General features: G+C 38.8%; 1 protein-coding gene across 2 annotated transcripts in view; it reads right to left on the minus strand.

The window, feature by feature from the left end:
- Positions 1–21318, minus strand: part of Lrig3 (leucine rich repeats and immunoglobulin like domains 3) — a 62197-nt gene that overhangs the window by 16485 nt on the left and 24394 nt on the right. The window contains exons 4-18 of one of the 2 annotated variants that reach the window (XM_020151987.2): positions 19400–19531; positions 18652–18795; positions 17460–17603; positions 16998–17141; positions 16472–16615; positions 15498–15578; positions 14578–14649; positions 12347–12418; positions 11670–11833; positions 8663–8983; positions 6815–7096; positions 3794–4246; positions 2899–3057; positions 1212–1355; positions 838–1113 (exon numbers count right to left, since the gene is read on the minus strand). In XM_020151987.2, the coding sequence (XP_020007576.1) occupies positions 838–1113; positions 1212–1355; positions 2899–3057; positions 3794–4246; positions 6815–7096; positions 8663–8983; positions 11670–11833; positions 12347–12418; positions 14578–14649; positions 15498–15578; positions 16472–16615; positions 16998–17141; positions 17460–17603; positions 18652–18795; positions 19400–19531 (2732 nt within the window). The remainder of the gene's footprint in view (positions 1–837; positions 1114–1211; positions 1356–2898; positions 3058–3793; positions 4247–6814; positions 7097–8662; positions 8984–11669; positions 11834–12346; positions 12419–14577; positions 14650–15497; positions 15579–16471; positions 16616–16997; positions 17142–17459; positions 17604–18651; positions 18796–19399; positions 19532–21318) is intronic. The other variant, XM_074083784.1, reaches the window with a different exon arrangement.

Here is a 21318-nt window from a genome sequence, read left to right on the forward strand (position 1 = left end):
TGAGCAGCTGGATTTACACCCAGCTTTTCTTCTTCGATGGTAGCAAAATACCAATCAATTAACTCAAATTCTTGCCCCAGTCCTTCAAAACATACTTTCATTTTTCAAGAAGGAATATAAATAATGATATTGTGACAAGACATAAATTTTCTTAAAAGCTGGGTAAAATATTTTAAAATTCTACTAAAAAAAAAAAAAGGCACGTTGTTGTGATTCATTTTCCCATACTGCTCCACTAAGTGAAAGCACCATCTCAGTTCTTTCATCCCATTGTTCCCATGGACTAAACCAGAAAACCCACAATGTAATCCTGGTGCCACTCAGTATGGAACAGCACCAGCTTGGGCTGGAAGGCTGTGAGGGTCTCTGGCTGACAGGAGTCTAGTTTGTCTGACTTAGCAGCTGTTGCTAGGTAGGATGCTGTTTTCCACCCTTCCACCATGGGTTCAGTTAGAAGCCACCAGACATACGAAACCACAATCATGCAGAGTGCACAACTCCACCCTAAAGGCTGCTGGAGCCCAAAACCACTTTTTCCACATGGCCGAGGAGCTCAGGTCTGAAGTCATTCCCCAAACGCGTGTCTCCTGCATGCCACACACGGTGTAACCCAGAAAGCTCCCAGGGCTTAGGTACAGATCAGAGCCACAATCAAGTAAAACCTCCTCTGTCTGCACATTTAGAAATGCTCCCACTAAGCAGGAGGATCTCATGGTAACATTATTAAGCCAAGAAATCATTTTTCACCAGTGTGACATTCAACATTCTCCCTGTCTCCTACACGCAAACTTGGAGTACAGGTCCAGTACAAGGGACCTGGTAATTTGATAAACTTACCCATGAAAGAATTACTGGAAGTTACTGACACTGGTTCTGGACTTGAATTACAGTCTAAAGAGGACTTGTTCAGACCTAAACTTTTCACTGCAGCTCCTTCATTTTGCGAGTAAGAGGAGTTCATTAGCTTCCTCACATGTGAAGGCCACGCTGTGTTACTGAAGTTCTTCTCACAGGATTCTTCTGAGGGATGAGGACATGGATGGCACTCCTTTTTCTTTATGTAATTGGGCTCATAGTGGTCCATTAAAGCTGTCCTTGGGTCAGGACTGTAACCTTTTTAAATTTGGGATCCATATGAGAAGGAGATACAGTTAGCACTTCCAGAAGTCTCTCAGGAAACAAAACAGTACTCAAGCAAGAAAACCACATACCTGTATGATAGGCTTCAAAGGAATCTGAAGTATACACATTCCCCTTCAAATATACAGGGCCTGAGGATCCCAAGAAAGGACAGAGGAATGGATCTGTGGCAGCTTCCACATCAGTTTCACTGTTGTTGTCGATATGGCAGGTCCCTTGAAAACACATGTCTGAGTCACTCAACCAATTTTACAAGAGCCGTTCAACATCCTCTCCAACTTTAGCATTTTCTATATCTATAGATAAAAGTTTGGCTAGAACATGACATAAAAATCACACACAGTTACAGGCTTCTTTTCAACTTGAGGCCTTTGGATTAGGAAGTGAGCAAACTTGGGACAGCTCACTAAAAGAAGACTTCAGTAACCATTGAACTAGATGCGCCAACCTTGATGCTGGCACCATCTGGTTTCTAAAGGGAAGCTGATGTCTGTGTGGATCCTGAAGCCAGAGCAGTCAAGGTCTGCATCACATCTACCAGCACTGTCCCCTTCCAACAAAATGTCACAGATGACCAGAATCTGGAATTGGCATTTGAGCAATGATTTCTTAGTGTCCAGTTCAAAGATGAGCTCAGCCAAAATAAATGTCTCATGGGTGGTTCAACTAAACACAGAAATGATATGCCAGCTAGTAGTGGACACAGCAGTCCAAGGATTAGCAATGTCATCAAGGTTAGGGTCATCAAGATGGGTCACGCACCTGGGAGGTTGACAGTGTGCAGTAGGTGGGTGGGTGGTGGTCTGAGAGAGAAGCATACATACAGAATGTGACTCAGCAAAGCAAGGGACTTCCAGAGCTGCTCTGGGAGCAGACCTAGCTCCAGGTAGCCTGCCACCACCATGCTCCAGTTCTGACCCATCAGGTTTTCATGATATGTTTTCAATCAACTCTATTGTATTTGAATGAGCTTAGATCTAGCCTGAATGCTCACTATTATGCTCAGGTCTTCTCTTCTATCTCTGCACCCTCTCTCACTGCCTTGCCAAGTACTCTGTAATTGTTTGGTTAAATGTTTGTCTCAGTTGTGAAACTGAAAACAGTATGGTCCCTCCCAACTATGAAGCCTGGTATAGAGCAAATACTCAGTAAAGGTTGTGGTAAAAAGATGATAAAATGTTTTAAAGTAAGAGCAACAGCTTCCACTTGCTGAGTCCACAGTATGTGCCAAGCATTATGTAGTTTTCCATCTTCAATTCACTTTTACAAACACCTTGCCAGAAGTTCTGCAACTGTACAATGTACATAAGAAGTGGGTCTCAGACCAAGCCCACCTCCATCCTGCTGCCTCCATCACTATCTTCAAATCTACAAAGTAGCTAAGCAAGGATCAGCTTTAGACTTCACCAATAGGATGACTTCACTAATAGGAAAGCATTTGACTTTTGTGGCTATTCATGAAACTACTAAAGGAGGACCTTCAGGGCCAAAGAACATTTTCAGTGTAAAGGAAATATTACATTGCCTGGAGAAATCAATTTCCACTTAACCTACTTGTCTTTTACTGTCAGAAACAAAAAGATTTTTTTACCAGTAGTTAAGAGAAGAATATAAAGCTACATAATTTCAGCTTTGCTAGTGATCTCAGGCCAGGTCTTCTCAGTACATCAATTTTATGTGAAAATCACTATTACATCTGAGCTTCCCACTACAGTGCTTTAAAACAACTATGGCCATGGGATCATTTTAAACACTTACCAGTACTGTCGTGCTGTGGCAGGAAAAACCCACCTCCTGAAGAAGTGACAAACTGATGGTGGCTTCCACTTTCTGAGGAGACGTAACCATCCTGCCTGTCAGCTAATGTTCCCTGAGATGACAAGTAACTAGGAATATCTGCTGGCAAGTTGGTCTCATCTGTAATCAAACAACGTCATTCTATCAACCAAGAATGACTGCCATTGTCCCACAGGGACAGATGAACAGCATAGACTGCTTGTACAAACCAAGTAAGCGAAGATCTACTCTGACCAAGCTATCCTGATATGCTGAATTCCGGAAATGTAAATGAGGGCTTTGCTGTTCTGGGAAACATAAGCTGATTTTCTACTTTATCACCCATTGGATATACTGCCCAAATTTTAAAAACAAGTGTTTAAAAAGATAAAGGTTTGAGACTATTCACCGGATAGCATCTATATCCTTGAATTTGATTTCACTTATATCAGAGTTTGCCCCTTCTTCATTCATGACTAAAATCCTGACCAGGTCATGCACACACACAAGCACATGGGACTCAGAACATGTCTACTGCAGAGAGCAAGCCTCCTTACTCTAGGGCTGTTCCTGGCTCTCCACCACGTTGTGAAGGAGAGACTATTTTACTCTGTGACCTTCATTCTATCTCACAGCCAACAGGTCTATCTCACATCATATTTTGATGAGGTAGTAGTAAAAAGTACTAATCTTTGCATATCAGCTTTAGTTCAGGCTGGAGTGCTATTTTTAGCTAACCATATTTCTGCAGTTTGAAACCAATAAGTTACCTTTCTGAGATGGGCTCAGACTGGGAGATGCACATTTCTCGAAGAAAATGACTACAGAACTGTAAGTGCACAACTACAGTGTCCTGGCCAAGCTTCTGTTTACACACCTGTGTTGGTAATGCTGCAATCTTCATTCCTCCGCCTTGTATGGTATATGATGACCACCCACACGAGCGACGTGCCCACCACGCAGCAAACCACAGCTATGATCACGACACCCACTGTGGCCCATCCATCATCATCTAATGATGGGGCGGTCATCTGAGGCGAGTCGCAGGTAGGAGTAGGGATCACACTGAGGCGCACATTGCCTCTCTCAGTGCCGAGGGTATTGGACATTTCACATGTGTACTTGCCGGCATCACTGACATCCGAGTCCACGATAATTAGCAGCTGATTGCCTGCTGCAAAAAAGTGCCTTTCGGTTACCACCAAAGGGCTGTCATCTTTGGTCCAGTTCAGCCTGGGAGGAGGGCTACCTCCAGCGATGCACTGCAGAACAGCTGTTTCTCCCTTGGTTACAGTTCGATCTAACAGAGGCCGCAAAAATGATGGAGTTTCTACAATAACAAATTATATTTTTAATTTCCTGAATGAAATCTGGCTTCCATATCATAAGACCTAACATTTGAATGTACTCAAATTGCAGCCTAAAATTTTATCTCCCTCCCATTTACTGGACATGCTTCTATAAGAACTAAAAAATGATACCACATTTTGGATCTTATTATTCTGTTGTCATTTACTCATCACACCAGTTAAGGATAAAAGGTACTACTTTTTGACTGGGTTGAAGCCTGAAATCCTAGGTACTTGAATGGCAGAGATTGGGAGGATTGTAGTTTAAGCCCAGCCCGAGGAAAAAAGTTTGCAAGATTCCAACGCAGACAATGGCAGTCATGGTGTGCACCTGTCATCTCAACTATGCAGGGAAACACAAATATAAAGATCACAGCCAGTTTGGCCTGGACATAAAGCAAGACCCTATCTCAAAAAAAGACCAAAGCAAAAAGGGCTGCTGGAGTGGCTTTTAGTGGTAAAGCACCTGCCTAGCAAGTGCAAGTCCCTGAGTTCGATCTCTAACCTGCCAAGGTTAGGAAATTGGAGGAGGGGATAATATCCTTAAAAAACAGAAAAAGTATGGATAGTGTTGAATGAAGAAAAAACTGGAATGTAATGCTTTTAAAGTGAAACTTTCTAGTGCCCAATGCCTAGATCTATACTAAAATTCTGAAAATAATTTATTTTTTGGGTTTTACTTTTTGGTGGTACTAGGGTGTGAACTCAGGGCTTCACACTTGCTAGGGCAGGCACTCTTCTGCTTGAGTCATGCCTCCAGCTCTCTTCTTTGGTGTTGAATTGGTTACTTTAATTCTTTCAAATACACATGAATGATAAAAGTGTTTCAATTTTAACAAGTATTTGTTTACATAATAGATAAGAACTTTGATTTTCAGAGTGGTAAAGAAGGTTAAAAAAAGAGAATAGCGCTGGTAAATGGATGGAATTGGAGAACATCATTCTGAGTGAGGTTAGCTTGGCCCAAAAGACCAAAAATCATATGTTCTCCCTCATATGTGGACATTAGATCAAGGGCAAATACAACAATGGGATTGGACTTTGAGCACATGATAAAAGCGAGAGCACACAAGGGAGGGGTGAGGATAGGTAAAACACCTAAAAAATTAGCTAGCATTTGTTGCCCTTAACGCAGAGAAACTAAAGCAGATACCTTAAAGCAACTGAGGCCAATAGGAAAAGGGGACCAGGAACTAGAGAAAAGGTTAGATCAAAAAGAATTAACCTAGAAGGTAACACCCACACACAGGAAATCAATGTGAGTCAATGCCCTGTATAGCTATCCTTATCTCAACCAGCAAAACCCCTTGTTCCTTCCTATTATTGCTTATACTCTCTCTACAACAAAATTAGAGATAAGGGCAAAATAGTTTCTGCTGGGTATTGAGGGGGGGAGCGGGAGGGGGCGGAGTGGGTGGTAAGGGAGGGGGTGGGGGCAGGGGGGAGAAATGAACCAAGCCTTGTATGCACATATGAATAATAAAAGAAAAATGAAAAAAAAAAAAAAAAAAAAAAAAAAAAAAAAAGCAACTGAGGCCAATAGGAAAAGGGGAACAGGAACTAGAGAAAAGGTGAGATCAAAAAGAATTAACCTAGAAGGTAACACCCACGCACAGGAAATCAATGTGAGTCAATGCCCTGTATAGCTATCCTTATCTCAACCAGCAAAACCCTTGATCCTTCCTATTATGTCTTATACTCTCTCTACAACAAAATTAGAAATAAGGGCAAAATAGTTTCTGCTGGGTATTGAGGGGGTAGGGGGAAGAGGGAGGGGGCGGAGTGGGTGGTAAGGGAGGGGGTGGGGACAGGGGGGAGAAATGACCCAAGTCTTGTATGCACATATGAATAATAAAAGAAAAAAAAAAAGAAAAGAGAATAGGTCCTTTCTGATCTGATTTATTCTTACATTTTTTTCTTTTTCTTTTTTCGGCAGTACTGAGGTTTGAACTCAGAGCCTTGTACTAGCCAGGTTGGACTCTTCAGCCATACCCCATACCCCAGCCCTGTTCGTACATTTTTTTTGTTGCTATTGTTGGGAATTAGGAGGGCTGTTTTGGTTTTGGGATGTGGGGTTTGAAACAGGGTCTCATGATGTAGCCCAGGTTGGCCACGAATTTGCCATGTAGCCTAGGATAGCCTTGAACTTGCAATCGCTCTGCCTTAGCCTTCCCAGTGCTGGGATTACAATCACCCTCTACTATGCTGCGCTCTTATGCATGTATTTTCTTTTATGTTCTTTATAGTGTTAAATACTGTCAAGATTGCACAATGTGCAGAGTAGAGGAAGGTAATCCCCACACAAGAGAAAGTATTATAGTTTTTACTTTCCCCTTTCCTTAGGGCGGAGGGGCAGACTCATCTCCTCAGCCACATACTTAAAGGTGCAATGTGCTCACTGACTTCAAAGCCTCCAAAAAGCCGTTTGTTCTTTCTAGGAAAGGGCAGTACTTTTGGGATCTTCGTCTCTCCCCCAATGTTTGGCACTGAGAGCCTTTGGGTAAGCATGCAAACAGACTTAAACCAGTTGTTTCAAGCAGCCCTCTTACCTAGCACAGTCAAAGTTGCATTTGCAGAAACGCTCCCTGCAGTATTCTGGGCTGTGCAGCTATACACCCCAATGTCCTCTATCTTCACATCCACAATAAAGAAGACATCATCCTCGGGCATCACGTGCATGCGTCTCTCCCTTGCAGCTGGGAAGTCTGTGCCTCCATCCTTCTGCCAGGCTATCTGTGGGGCTGGGTGTCCCATGGCAGCACACTCCAAGCGTGCCATGGCTCCAGCACGGATGGTGAGGTCCATGGGGGTCTTGGTGAACGAGGGGAGCACTGAAATCACAAAACCAAGGCAGGCAGGAGTGCTATTGTGATTCAAGGGTTCACATACATTGCCCTCCTTTTGCAAAAATGTTTACAAATATCCCTGACAAGGACCAGGCAGAGGTTATTTCTAACTCAAGACAGGGAAGCAGAAGTTGAAATGGATAGACGAAGTAACTTTTTCAGGCTCACACAGGACAGAAGTGACCAAGCCAGGATAAAACACAGGTCATCTGATCCTCTAACAACAATCTTCCTACTGTGTCCTGGTCACAGCAAAGTTTCTTCAATAATTAACTGTGCAATCTTGGGAAAATCAATTCATCTCTGTTCCCTGACCATTCACTTCTTCTATTTTTTGTTTCTAAAGTCTCTCCTGTAGGACCTAACATTTTATGACTTTAGATGTGTCTCGGCTTACAGTCTAAACTCAAAACTATGCTATGTGCCAGGCCTCAGCAATCCTTGCTGAATGAGTGATTCATTAATGAATTATATCTGCAATCTTCTACCACACATATAGAAATGGTTAAACATGATAAAGTGATAAGAATCCTACTGTAAAAGTGCATGCCTGCCACACAAAGCAAATGATGATATGCCATGATTACTAAGTAGCTAACCTTAACTGCATTTACTGAGCACTTCCTAAATTCCAAGATATTTTTTTCTTCTTTCTTTATCGTTTTTACATTTACTTACATGTCCAAGATATTCTGCTAAGTTCTTCACATACATTATTTTATTTAATGACCATAATATCTTCACAGGTGGGTACTATTGTTCCTAACTGAAAACTGTGGAAGCAGTTGGGCTCTGGTAGCTCAGGGCTATAATTCCAAGATAATGTGGGAGGCTGAGACTGGAAGGATTGTGGTTCCAGGCAAAACTAGTTTGTGAGACCTCACTTCAATGGGAAAAAACTGGGCGTGATAACTCAGGCCTGTTATCCCAGCTACAGCAGGAAGCTTAAAATAGGAAGATCGCAGTCCAGGATGGCTTGGGCAAAAAAGCAAGACCTATCTCCAAAATAATCAAAGCAAAAAGAACTGGAGGCACGGCTCAAGCAGTAGAGAGGCAGCCTAGCAAGCGTGAAGCCCTGAGTTCAAATCCTCAAACCACCAAAAGGGGGAAAAAATAGAAAGATATAAAAGCAGAGGCCAGAAAGCTTAAATAACCTGCTGAGAGTTATACAGTCACAGCAGCAGAGCCAGAAGTCACATCCAGATCTCTGAGTTAAAGCCAGTAACAATATGCCTTGTGGCTTTCACATCAAGAGTGGTAAATTGTATCCCTGGCACAATTAAAAAAAAAAAAGAGTGGTAAATTGTGAACTCCCACAGGAGCAAAAGATGTCTGGTTCCTCCCCCACCATATTGAGTGAGGTGCACTCAACACAGTAATTGCTGGTTCGAATACAAATAACCAAGAATCTTGATTTTTGAGTGAGAGGTGAGGAAAGGGAGAGTTAGGTGAGAAACTGAAAGGGCAGGGTTAGGAATGAGAGAGAGGAAACCAGTGCTTTCTGTTTCTGAAAGCTGTCTCTAAATGCAGAAGGAAAAGTTGATCACATACTATTTACTGTGAGCTTGGCTTTGACTGAGTAGGATGAGCCAAAGTGATTAGAGATGACACACTGGTATTTCCCTTCGCTGGCAAATTCCACATTGCGCAGCCTAAGAATGGTGGTATACTCCATCACTTCGCCACCCTGGGCCCGGAGGTGTGCATAATTTTCCATTTCAGCATCGTGTAGAAGTTCATTGTCTTTTTTCCATGCAAAAGTCATTGGGGAATCACTGCTGCTGGCAGCTGAGCAGATAAAACTCAAATTGGAGCCTTTTATTGCAGACTGTGTTTCTGGCTGAACCGTGATCTGGGGTTTGGGAAAATCATCTGTTCAAAATGGAGAGGAGGAAACAAAACAATGTAAAGGCTCAAGAGTCCAAATACTGCTCAGATGTGAACACCAAGAAACTCAAACAAACAGTGGCTTAGGTCTGACCCTCATGTGTGTTTTATAAGCTGACTAGAAGTCCCAGTGTTGAAGTGATACCCAGGGTGAATGCTCAGAAAGTACTCCATTCATGTCAGATAGAGACAGAGGCCTGTTTATCCATCATTATTACCTGAGACTGTTACCTTGAAACTACCAGAAAACTCATGGTTTATTCCAGATATCTTGTGCTTCATGTAAATACAAGAAAAGAGCAGTTAAGAAGTCACAAGAGAAATTAGCCAATGTTGAGGAGTGAGTGATGCAGTGGAATAACCACGGTTGATAGCGATTCAGTAACTATTTAGAAGAGTCAGCAGAAAGGACTTTCAATGTTCATAACATAAAGAAATGATGTATGTTGGAGGGGACAGATATGTCAGTTCCCCTAACATGACCACTGCACATATATGCATGTATTCAAATGTCACAGTGTCCCCACTTGATTGGCAATTACTGTGCCAATCAAAAAATAAACATTTTTTTTTTGTGGTACTGGGTTTGAACTCAGGGCCTACACCTTGAGCCACTCCACCAGCCCTGTATCCTCGTGATGGATTTTTTTGAGATAGGGTCTCTTGAACTATTTGCCCAACCTGGCTTCAAACCCAGATCCTCTTAAGTAGCTAGGATTATAGGCATGAGCCACTGGCACCTGACTAAAAAATAAACTTTTTTTTTAAGAAAGAAAGAAAGCAGTGAAGAAAATTCCAAACACATGGAACATCTTTGAATTTTACTCTTAAGAAATGCAGTTTTGCCCATGCTTTCTAAAAAAAAAAAGCAACAGTAAAATTGATAAAGCAATCATCGACACAAAAATCAACATCACCAAAGACAGCAACTAACACCCCATCTACCCAGAAGAGAATCAGTATAAACAGCAGTAATTTAGGTAGAGCCCAAGAAAAGGAAAAAGAAAAAGGAAAGCCAAATGTATCAGCAAATGAAAAACCATCTCCAAGGTCAGTGTGACCCTGAGCTCGCCTGGAGTCAGCCCAGGGCATCAATCCCACTGCTGTGCTACCCTACAAAGCTACATTATAATTACAGCTAAGCAACTCTTTCATTCTAAACACTTAATTTTTAGTTCTCTGTTACTTTTCAAAAAAGTTACCTTTTTTGAACTTAAGTATCTCAGTGATACTCTAACTCTTAAAGAAAACATCTTGGACCTACCAACATGTATTATTTGGGTAATATGAAAAAAATAACCTTTTAATGTGTGCGATGGAACACAGGGGATGCTCTAACTATTGCAATGCTGCTCATTTTCACACCATGTCTGGATGTTGTAAACAAGACAGCATTTTCTTCTGTACAACTAGTTGAAATTCTCACCTGATAAATCAGTGCTCTGATTCACAATGGAAGGAGGTGGAAAAAAAGTCCTATGGATAATATGTGTGTGTGTGTGTGTGTGTGTGTGTGTGTTTGAATTTGTCTCAGAGTGCTAGGAAGCTCCTTTGCTGGGTTGGGAGAACTGTGAAATAAGGACCATGGGAAAGGAAGAACTCAGGCCTTTACAGAGGAATGGCAAAAACTTATTTGGATCCAAAACCTACATCTGAGGTTTTATTTCCAGAAACTGCTGGCACTGTTTAATGTTGTAACCTTAAAAAATTTATATTTTAGGCAAAGCAGAGAAATTTTTAAATGCCAATGTAAAATATGATTCTGTACTATCTTCACACACATGCTTAAGTTTAGGCCATGTTTTATTTCATGTTTTATATTATTTTTATACAGGTTTCCCTAGTAGCTAATAGAAAACAGCAGTGTAGTATAATAGACAGAAAGCTGCATCAGAAAAGGAAACCTTATTTTTTTTTTAAATCAAAATTTGCTACTAACTAACTATGTAAGCAGATTTCTAATGCTCAGATTCTTGGGTGCAAAACAGTGAACCTCAAAATTATTTATAATAAATTTGAGCTTGTTATTACTTATGATGCTCTACTCATGAACAATCAACTTCTCAGCAGCCCATAAATCCTTAGCTACTTAATTTTCTTTTCTACAAGCCTCTCCACAGGCCCTAGAGTTGAGAAGAGCAGAAAATAACTGAGAAATATCCAGGCCCATGCATCACTAATCAGGAACTGCAATTTCCCCCATACTCTCCAAAAATAAGGAGCAGCAAAATTAAGAAAACAATCATTGATCATAATAATCAATGTCACTAAAGACAGCTATTAATAACCCATTCACCAAAAACAGAACCAATATTAAGAAGCAGTCACAGAACCTCTACTTCATGGTTGCAGAGACTAAGTCCTGTGGAATTTAAGTGAAGCAAAAGGGCTGGGGCCGTCCTTTAGTTCTCTCAAGATTCAATTTCATTCTCTTCCCACCAAACTGCCCTGATGCCAAAATAAAGATGAAGAAATTTTAGAAAACTCTCTTTCCCATCTGTAAAATTAGAATAATTACCAAGCTATAGATCCATTTTCTTCTACCTCAGCAGAAATCAAAGCTTTATTAAGATAGTATAAATCTGTTCAAAACCATTATTTAGACAAATGAGAGGGCAAAAAAAAAAAAAAAGGAGAATGAATAAAAATCAAGGGTGATACTTATACTCACCACACACAAAGCCATCTGGGCTAACAGCAAAAATACTTCTTCCTTTTAGTAGCTGAGGATGGGCGCAACTGGCATTTACAAAGCTCTGAAAGTTGTTCTCTGCCACCCATTGTGGGAGCCATTTTAGTTGGCAATCACACAAAAGACTTGATGTATTTAAATGCCTGAGGAGAGTAATTACATTCAATTTGTTTTGTATGAAATGCAGATTTCTACAAGTAAACTAAAGTAAATAGTAACAAAGCAATGAATTTGGAAATCAAATACACACAACCCATATTATAAATATTCTATAATCCATCTTAAAATGCAAGAAATGGACATAGGTATATTGCTTTTTGTCTTTTTGTAGTTTGTTCTTATTTGTGCTACTGAGGCAAAACTGCTGATATATGAAATTCCTTAGGCTAAAAAAAATGGTACTATATTTAGGTACACTACAATATTTGGTCCCACAATTTTAAGTTGTAAATTCAAAACAGAAAGAAAAAAAAAACTCCTCATTTTGACAAAGGGAACAAAGAACCAATTCCTTTTGCTTCTGGTATAAAAATTAAGCAATGTTAAGAATGTACTAGACACTTTTTATAGACACATAATTGAGGATGACACACCCTATGACAGTTTTCCCTTCTATGCTTTACTTTAAACTCTTGGAAGAAAAAAAAAAAGCTTACAATTGTTGGAGTTTCTTCATTTGAGAAAATGCATTGCCTTGTAAAGACATGATTGCGTTGTCACTCAGGTCTCTGAAAAACAGCCAAATCAAACACATCAAGGCAAACTAGGGTCATTTTGTGTCTTTAGACAAAGTTTAGGTCAAAACTGCGCACCCCGTTCATTATGAAAATACTCTGTGTTCAAATGCATGAATGAAGAAACTCTGCAAGAATCCATTATAAAGCTTGAATTGAGAAATAAGGATATCTCTATCAAAAACAAATTCTGAATGAGGAAAAAGTATCACTTTCTGTCCCCACTTATAGGTCATTTGATGTCTATAAGGGCCCAAGCTATTTTGCTATATGGTTTTATTGCATTTCTTATTATTCAAACTAGTTAACTTTTAAATATGTAAAGCTAATTCCTCATAATTCTGAACTTTTAAAAACGTCATTATGAAACACTTTCCAGACATGCACTCAGTTAAGAAATTTAAATATATTTTCCATTTATTCCTAGAGTAATCCCAAAGTAGAAGGCATTACAATGTAATTCAGGGAAGGTAAGAATTTAACCATTTATTTTCAGTTCTAGAACCTGTACTTTTAACCACCAGCCTAATTCTACCAAACACAAATCACCAATAAAATGGCAGTAAGGTACTCAGATAAGATGTACTTATTAAGCCAAATAAACATTCCAGGTAGGACATTTATAAAATGACAGAATATTCTGAGCTTTTATTTTCAACTATCACTTATAAGCATCTTGAATTAAAGTATTAGACACAATGATTATCATTGTTTTTCTTCACAGAGGTCACAGTATACAAAAGGGATTCTGAAGGAGGCAAGTAACAACAAAAGACTAAGAATGATGGTGCCAGACAGGTATGGAAAGAGCTTGAGAGAGTCAAGGAAGGTTAAAGAAAATTGAAGCAGGGGTTAATACTGCACGGATCCACTAATTCCACTTTCCCAGAAATGGAATAGGCCCTCTGACAAACCTTTTGGCTAGCTTTCCTTTGAAAACAATCTGTTTTAATCAGTATGTTAATACTGCCCACCTTCCCTAAACTCAGCTTTGCAGGATCATCCTACTACGATTTCCACAGCTGTGCCTTCAGAAGGACTAGCAATCCAAATCTCTTTCAAAATAACTAGTACAGTCAGATGATGAATTCAAAGTGGTTGACAGATAACATCTGAATCTTCCCTTTTAATCCATAGTCCAAATGAGAGTACAAACCAAATGCAAATATTAAATTTGAACTTCTTTTGTCCATGTTAACAGATATTAAAACTTTTGGCTATAAGCATTCCTTAATAGAGCAGACATGTTACATATAATGTTGTAATTTCACTGCACAAGTACAAAATGGATAGCCATGGTCATATGTAGCTGACTGGCTCAGTTAGTCAAAATGTATTGCTAAGGCAGATTTAGAGCCCTCCCAAGGTTAGCTAGCTTTCCTGTCCAGTGGCTGAACATCCTCCAGCCCTAAAGCTCATTTCAGCAATGTATGTCAGGGGTTTCCGAGGAGGGGCAGAGATTGGGCAAGCAAGAACTAGAGAGATGCAGGGATGCTGAAGGCAGAAGCAGCCCTACCTTGAGTCCTGTTTCTGCCAGTCACTAACTTGATGGGTCAGAAACAAAGGAGAACAACAGGGAGGGACAGATTTTACATTTTATATTAAGCAACAACAACAACAAAATATCTCGAAATAGTGTTAAAACCTTCCTATGTACTTGTAACGATTGTGGGGATTATCTTTTTGATCTTTAAAATCCATGTCATCTTAACTGTTCAGTGGAATCAATAAACCTTCAGGATCTTTGCTTAATTAAAAATAAAGACAATAATAACTACTGAATAGTATTCTTATAAGAATTAAGTGAGACAATATACATAAATGCCTACCCAGCATGTAGTAAATGCACAATATGTGGTAAGTTTTCAAAATTTAAATATATGACTATTTGATTGAAACAAACAAAATTCAATAACGAAGTATAGCAATGGCCTTAAGTGAACAGGAGAATATATATAGGTAAACTTCTATATAGATAGAGAAATAGAGCAGATAGGTAGATAGATGGATAGACAGATAGACAGATCGATAGGTAGATGTGTAAACTTATCATATGGTACTAGAAGAGTACCAACAAAATTAGATTCTAGATTATTTTATCTTTCACAACACATGAACAGACAATCATTATAGGCTAAATGCCTACTACTCACAGATGTTCTAATGCATCCAAACCAGTGAAGGCCTTTTTGGTAATAGAGCGAATCCGGTTTCCTTGGAGTGTTCTGGAAAAAAAAAAAAATTCATATTGGAACAGTTGATTTTAAAGAGCCATTTATGGGGCAGAACTCCAATGGAAAGGATTGCTTTTTAAGTCACTTGTGAATAATTCTATTTTCTTCAATTACTTTCTTCAATTAAACAATATATCTTGTAAAATTGTACTCCTGCCATTTATTTTAGTAAAGTACTTCAATATGTTTTTCAAAGCATTCAACAGAAAACCCAGCAAAGACAGGTATTTAGAAAGTTACTCTGATGGTCACATTAAAGCACTGTTCTTCAAAGTCTTTTTAAAAATAGGAAGAAACTTTATTTCAAGAAAATTATTATAAATAAAGCAAATAATATTGGAGGTTTTCTCCTTCCTCTCCTTTTCTGTGATATTTCCATTGTCAGCTGAAAACATAATTTGACCATTTGTAAAATCATTTTATGACTAAATAAAAAATATTTTTATTTTGTATTCTTAGAACTTACTGCAGCATTATAAGTGGCACTGGATAGCTTCATTTGAAAATTCCAGGGAGTGCAATATTGAGGGTTTTAAAATGCTGAATAAACTGTGACAACCTCAAGATCTAAGCACCCCAAATAATTTAAAGTTCTTACTTAGATACTAAAATAAGTAGCTGAAATGTTGAATTTTCTTCCTCTTTTTTAAGGAAGAGAAGTAGGTAGTATGCACACATCTTGTACCATAGTACTCATTTGGATGAAATGATAAAGACTAGCAACAAGATTACACACCGACTTCTAATCTCTTTACGATGTCAGTTCATGGAACTGACTTCAATTAAGACAAAAATTTGAAGTCACAGAGGAACCAAATTATGACACAAATTGTACTTACAGCCGTCTCAGCTTATCAAGCCCAGAGAAAGCACCGTTCATATCTTCAATAGTCCATGAAATTTCATTGTTCTTCAAATCCCTAATTAAAACATGCATTCTCTTTAGAGATATGCTTCAGAAAACTTAGATCACCACCCAGGTAGCGTGCCATTTGTAACAAATTCCTACAACCCCCTATCATCTTCATCTCTTTCAAAATAATGAACTCAGCTCTCCAATGTACTTCTCATACTCCACACCTTTCCCTCAACAACATCCTAAGATTTTGTCCGAAATCAAGACAGTCAACTCTGGTCCTGTTAATTCCTCCATCAAGATGACTACATTCGGAAGACTTGAACAAATTTGAAAACTACATTAAACTTTAAAACCACTGTTCCAACCACACAAGCAGGAGTTCGCCAAAGCATACAGCATGTCTTTCAATTCTGTAATGGTTCAAACGGAACAGAGCACAAATTTCTGACAGTGCAAAAGAAATCAAAAGCCCATTGCATAATGTTAAATTAACATCTGAGAGGTTTTCCAAAGGTCAATTAATTCAATTCTCTTATTTTTCTCTTAGGACAGAGATCAGGTTGTAGATGTAACTGGCATGATAAACAGGCATCTTCCTCCACTGCCCTTTGTATATTCTTTTTTGCTCTGGGTTATGTTTAATCTGTACTTTATAAAGAAAAATTGGTGGATTTAACACTGTTCCCCTTTTCAGCAGTTAGGAACTTCCTGGAGATCCTGAGAGAGCTAACTGTAATCACTCAAACAATCTGATCACTGTCCTTCCTAATCCCTTTAAGAAACACATATGGATGAAATGGATCCATTTTAATCAAACTGTTCTGGGAAAGATTAAGACACGACTTTTGAGGCTGTACACACTTCCTTGACAACAAAGGAACTCTGCAGGGAGAAAAGTGGGCACATTTAGGAACCAATTAGGTTCGCGTATGGAGAGCAAAATGTGTAACTTACAAAGTCTTTAAACTGGAAAGCCCCCGGAAGGCACAATCAGCAATATAGTTGACTCTGTTGTTCCCAATGTGCAGTGTGTTTAGTAAGCTTAGGCCGAGGAAGCTTGAATCATCTAACCTTGATAAATGGTTGAAAGTTAGGTCTCTGTAAAGAAAAAAAAGAATTAAAAAAATAGGTTTTATTTTTCCATTCAACACAATGATTTGTTTTTTAAAAGACAGGGAATAAATGTAACTACAATAATCCATAGTTTAAAACTCTGCTTTCATAATACTCCGGTTAACATTAGTTCTAGTCTCAGCAATTAAAAAAAAAGCAGCCATGATTGCTTTTGCCAATGTGTCACAGAACTAAAAACAGCAGATCTGGCTTCAATTTATCACAACAGAAATGTGGCCAGGTTGCATATGAGAAAAGCTGTCACCTTGGAAACTTTGTTACAAAAATTTCACAGATCAGTGGTAAGAAGCTCATGCTTTCCCATGATCCCTACTCTCCAACCTGAGGAGAATAAAAGACAACTCACAGCTCGCTGAGTTTTTGGCAGAACTCCCAGGCATCAGGGCTGATTCTGTTGATGGCATTCTGGCGGAGATGAAGTTCCTGCAGCGTCAGCAAGCCATAAAGCCAGCCCTTGGTAATCTCGGTTAGGTTGTTATGGTCCAGCTGCCTACACTCACAATAGAATAGGCAGGATGCAGAGGTCATTATTGGTCTCTTCAAAGAGGACATGATTACAACTTATTACATAGTCCTATTGTCACTAGAAAGTTAGCTTTTGTTATATATAGACATCAGCAAACAATACTCTAATGTGTGACTTATAAATATATGTGTTTGTAAATTCTCATGTTATCTGAAACAGAACTGAATACTAAATTATAAATCAAAATGTGTATCATGAGATTTTAATAAAGGCTTTCAAATAGGAACTACTGAATGTTCACCTAGCATTCAATGATCATATGGCTTGAGAACTGTGACTTACAAGATTTCCATGTTGCTCAGCCCCCAAAATGCTCCATCCATAAGTTTTGTTACTCCATTCCTTTGCATTTTCAGAGACTTCAGAGCACCAAGCCCTTGGAAAGTGAGTCCATCTACATTTTTAATCTTGTTTCGGTTCAGTTCACTGCATTGGGTATTACAATTAAACAGTTAGTTCACATGGCAATTAAATTCTGAGGTAGTAATAATAAAATGTGTCTTTACAACAATATATTTAACCCAGTCAGTGTTAAATTACCTAAAATGTTTTAAATTTCTAAACCTGTATATTGAGAAGAATTTCTGTTTATTAGCAGGGAGTAAATTTCTATCTGAAACGTGTGATGTATTTTTGGAACAACAAAGTACTGAAACTAGACTATACTTCATACTTCAATTTCTAAACTATATTCCACTCAGTATAGCAGCAAAGAAATTAATATTTGTTTTGAAATGATACAGAATGTGGAAATTAAACATTAGACTAAAACGCACAGTCCCTGTAGGAGCAGGGTCTTTGAAGGTATCCCACAAAATGCGCTTGCCAAGTTGGTTACTACCTTTCCCAATTCCTTTTAGCTTTAATGCTTTCTTGTAGGCAATAGTTCTCAACCTTGGCTGCACACTGGAGCCACCTGGGGAGTTGTAAAAAATTATTGAAGCCTGGATCTTATCCCTAGAGGTTTTAATATAATTGGTTTAGGGTGTGGTCTGGCGCTGTGATTTTTTTTTAAAGCTCCCCAAGTCTCTGTAATGTGCAGCCAAGGCTGAAAACCACTATTGCAGGAGCCTGTCCACAGATCATCCTGCCATTATTAACAAGACAGTTCTTTACAGCCACTTAAGCTATCAGAGCCTCCTGGAGTTGTCAGTATTATACTCATAAACCCCAGCTGTTGAAAACCCCCTTGACTTCTTCAGTGCCACAATGGCACCTTTGTGAGGGGGCCTTTCAGTGATCACGCTGCTCACTGTTTCAGTAACTAACATGTCTTGTCAGGCAGCAGCTGGCATCAGGTGATGGTTAAGTCTCTTTCCAATTCTGAGATTCTACAACTCCTGCTCTCAAAGGGAAGGCAGTGGTCACATGCTTGTTTCTAAACTCCTTTGGCCACACTGTGGGCTTTAGAACACAAATGCTAAGGTTTAGAGGAGGTAAGGACAAGACAAGTTATGAGACCACTTTGACTTACAGGTGCTGCAACTGAGGCAATTTAAACATCTTGGGTGGGATGGCTGAGATTCGGTTCCTGTTCAGTTTCAACACCAGGAGTGTGTTGGCCAAGCTGTCAAAATATCCGGGTTCCATGGCTGTCACTCGGTTGCTGTTGATATACCTGTTGAAAGTTTGAAGAAGAGCTGCTCTTTTTGTTTTCTTTGCAAAGTTAAAATGCATGAAATCTCTATATTATAAAGAATATCCAGAAAACCTAACCATCAATGGACCTCCTGGTGGACGAAAGTTGATTTAAGATTCATACATACAGGCTGAAGCTATAGCTCAGTGGTACAGTGCACACTTGGTATGTGTGAGACCCTGGGTTCAATTTGCCAGCACCAAAAAATTAAATAAAATTAAAAGATTAGCATGGATTGCTGGGGAAAGAGTGACTGGAATAATCTGAAGGTTATAAAAATTTGTTATATATATATATCCACTTTTTGTGCAATTTGTTGTTAATAAAATTCAACAGTGCTTTAATTTTGCTTTCTTTTTAAAAGAAGCACTTTTAAAATATTTTTTGGACAGTCAAAGAATGTCTAATTGTTTGTAATCTAAAAGTATAAGAACAAAATCAAGACTGGTTCTTGGAACCTACAGCAAATTTCAATATGAAAATTAAATTTTTGATCCACAGCAATAAAATACGCAGTTTGTTGTATCTTAAGGTTTAACTTTTCATTATAAGATAGGAATTCATTAAAGGTTTGTTCACTCACAGATATTTGAGTTGTAGTGGTGGAAGTGCACTTTTAAGTTCTGAAATACTGTTGCTGCTCAGGTCCAAAGTTTCAAGTGATTGGAATTGTTTCAAATGTTCAGGTACTATCTCAGCAATCCTGTTTCCAGCCCTGGAATTAAAAGACAGCCCAGAAAACAGGTTTAGTGGTACAACCAACTGAAAGGAGAAAAATATTTTCTATTTCTACCTTGTTCTTCAGAAATATGGAAAAGTGATCAAACTACAAAGTACTTTCCAGAGTTAGACAGCATTATCGTGGCCACTTTGGTTTATTCATAAGATCATATGTCATGATACTAGAATATATAAAACATGTTCCTAAAAATTTGAGATATTACTTAGCAGAGGCCACCACTGAAAGCTCTTAAGGGGACATCAATACTACAGCTCCTAAGGGAAGATTCAGTATTATGTGACAATTTTGTTAGAAAATAGGAATCAAATGGATATGTAAGACATCTGAATTGTCATATAAAACAAAGTCTTTTTAGTCCATCATTTGGCAGGGGAAAATTACTTGTCAAAGTAGAAAAGCTGGGAAGGTGACAGTCTACCTACAAATCATAAGAAGGTTTTCTCTTTACAACCCAAAGGACAATGAAACAACCTGAATATTCTAGGCAGACCTCTGTATCTCATGAAAGTCACATGAAAGACTATAGGTTGTGGTTAATCTTCACTTAACAAGAAAATTAGATATATTTCATAAATACATTTCTCTTAGAAAATACATCTCATGTGTCTATCTCTCTTCCCAATGCTTGGATTTCCGTAGTGTGCTGAGTTTATTAATCTCTTTGGCATTATTATAATTCACAGATCTCTTGCCATCTCAAAAGAATCCTGAGCTAGGTATATCTCTTATATATTTTCACAAATTCTTACATTGCCTTCTAATACAGCACCTACACTGTTGGTCTTTTCTGCCACATTGCAAACTTCTTTGAAGCAGGGGTATGCTGGTATCTCTCTATGTTGGAATGTGTATGAGGCCTAGTCATGCTGAGCACGGATTAGGTGCCCAGCCCTGTGCTAAATACTTTTCATAAATTATGCCATTCAATTATAAAATAATTTCTCTGGTTAGATGTAACAGATAATTTTAAAATTATGAAAGCAGAGCTTTTCACACAACATGTCCAACCAGTTCTGAGGCACTCTATAGAGTAAGTCTAGAACAGTCCCAAAGCAATCCTGGAAGACTTGTTTCAGAGAAAACAGAGTATCAACAGTATTTTGGCAATTGAGTTCTTACTGGACATGTACCTCTAGGAAGGTCTGTTACTTCTCATCTTGCAAAAATGTTGAACTCCTGGTTTCAAATTGATGTGGGAGTCCACACTGGCTCACTGAGCCATCATCATGCCAACACTTAAGGATGCAAAGAGGGCCCCTCCCAATCTGCACTTTCATTCCACATAGGTAGGAGTGGTTCCCCGGGATTTGCATGGGTTTAGCACCCATCAGAGTCAGAGGATGACTTCATGAATATGAGCAAATGTCAAGTACTGCTTTGTTTACAAGAGGAAAAAACAGGAGGTACATTCTACATTTAAACAACACTTTTCAAAATATTGCTAAAATACACTGTACATCACTTTTACAGACTGTAGGGGGATTTTTTTTTTTCTGTTTTTAAATTTCAATAAATTCCAAGTCAGAGAATCTAACTTTTAGAAGTAATCCTACACAAGGTAGCACAAGCACAGACAATGTACATCTTAAGAGCCACACATGGTGATAACAATAAAGTTTAAAAAAAAAAAAAGGACCAGCAGTCTTATGCACAAGCCCTTCAGATTCCTGTAAAGTCGTACAGACTTTGTTTAGAGTCAAGTCAGCCATGACCTCTGATTTGACCATTTCCCACATCTGGATTTGCCAGTACACAAACTC

Source organism: Castor canadensis, chromosome 8 (assembly GCF_047511655.1).
Source record: "Castor canadensis chromosome 8, mCasCan1.hap1v2, whole genome shotgun sequence".
In the NCBI taxonomy this organism is placed as follows: Eukaryota; Metazoa; Chordata; class Mammalia; order Rodentia; family Castoridae; genus Castor; species Castor canadensis.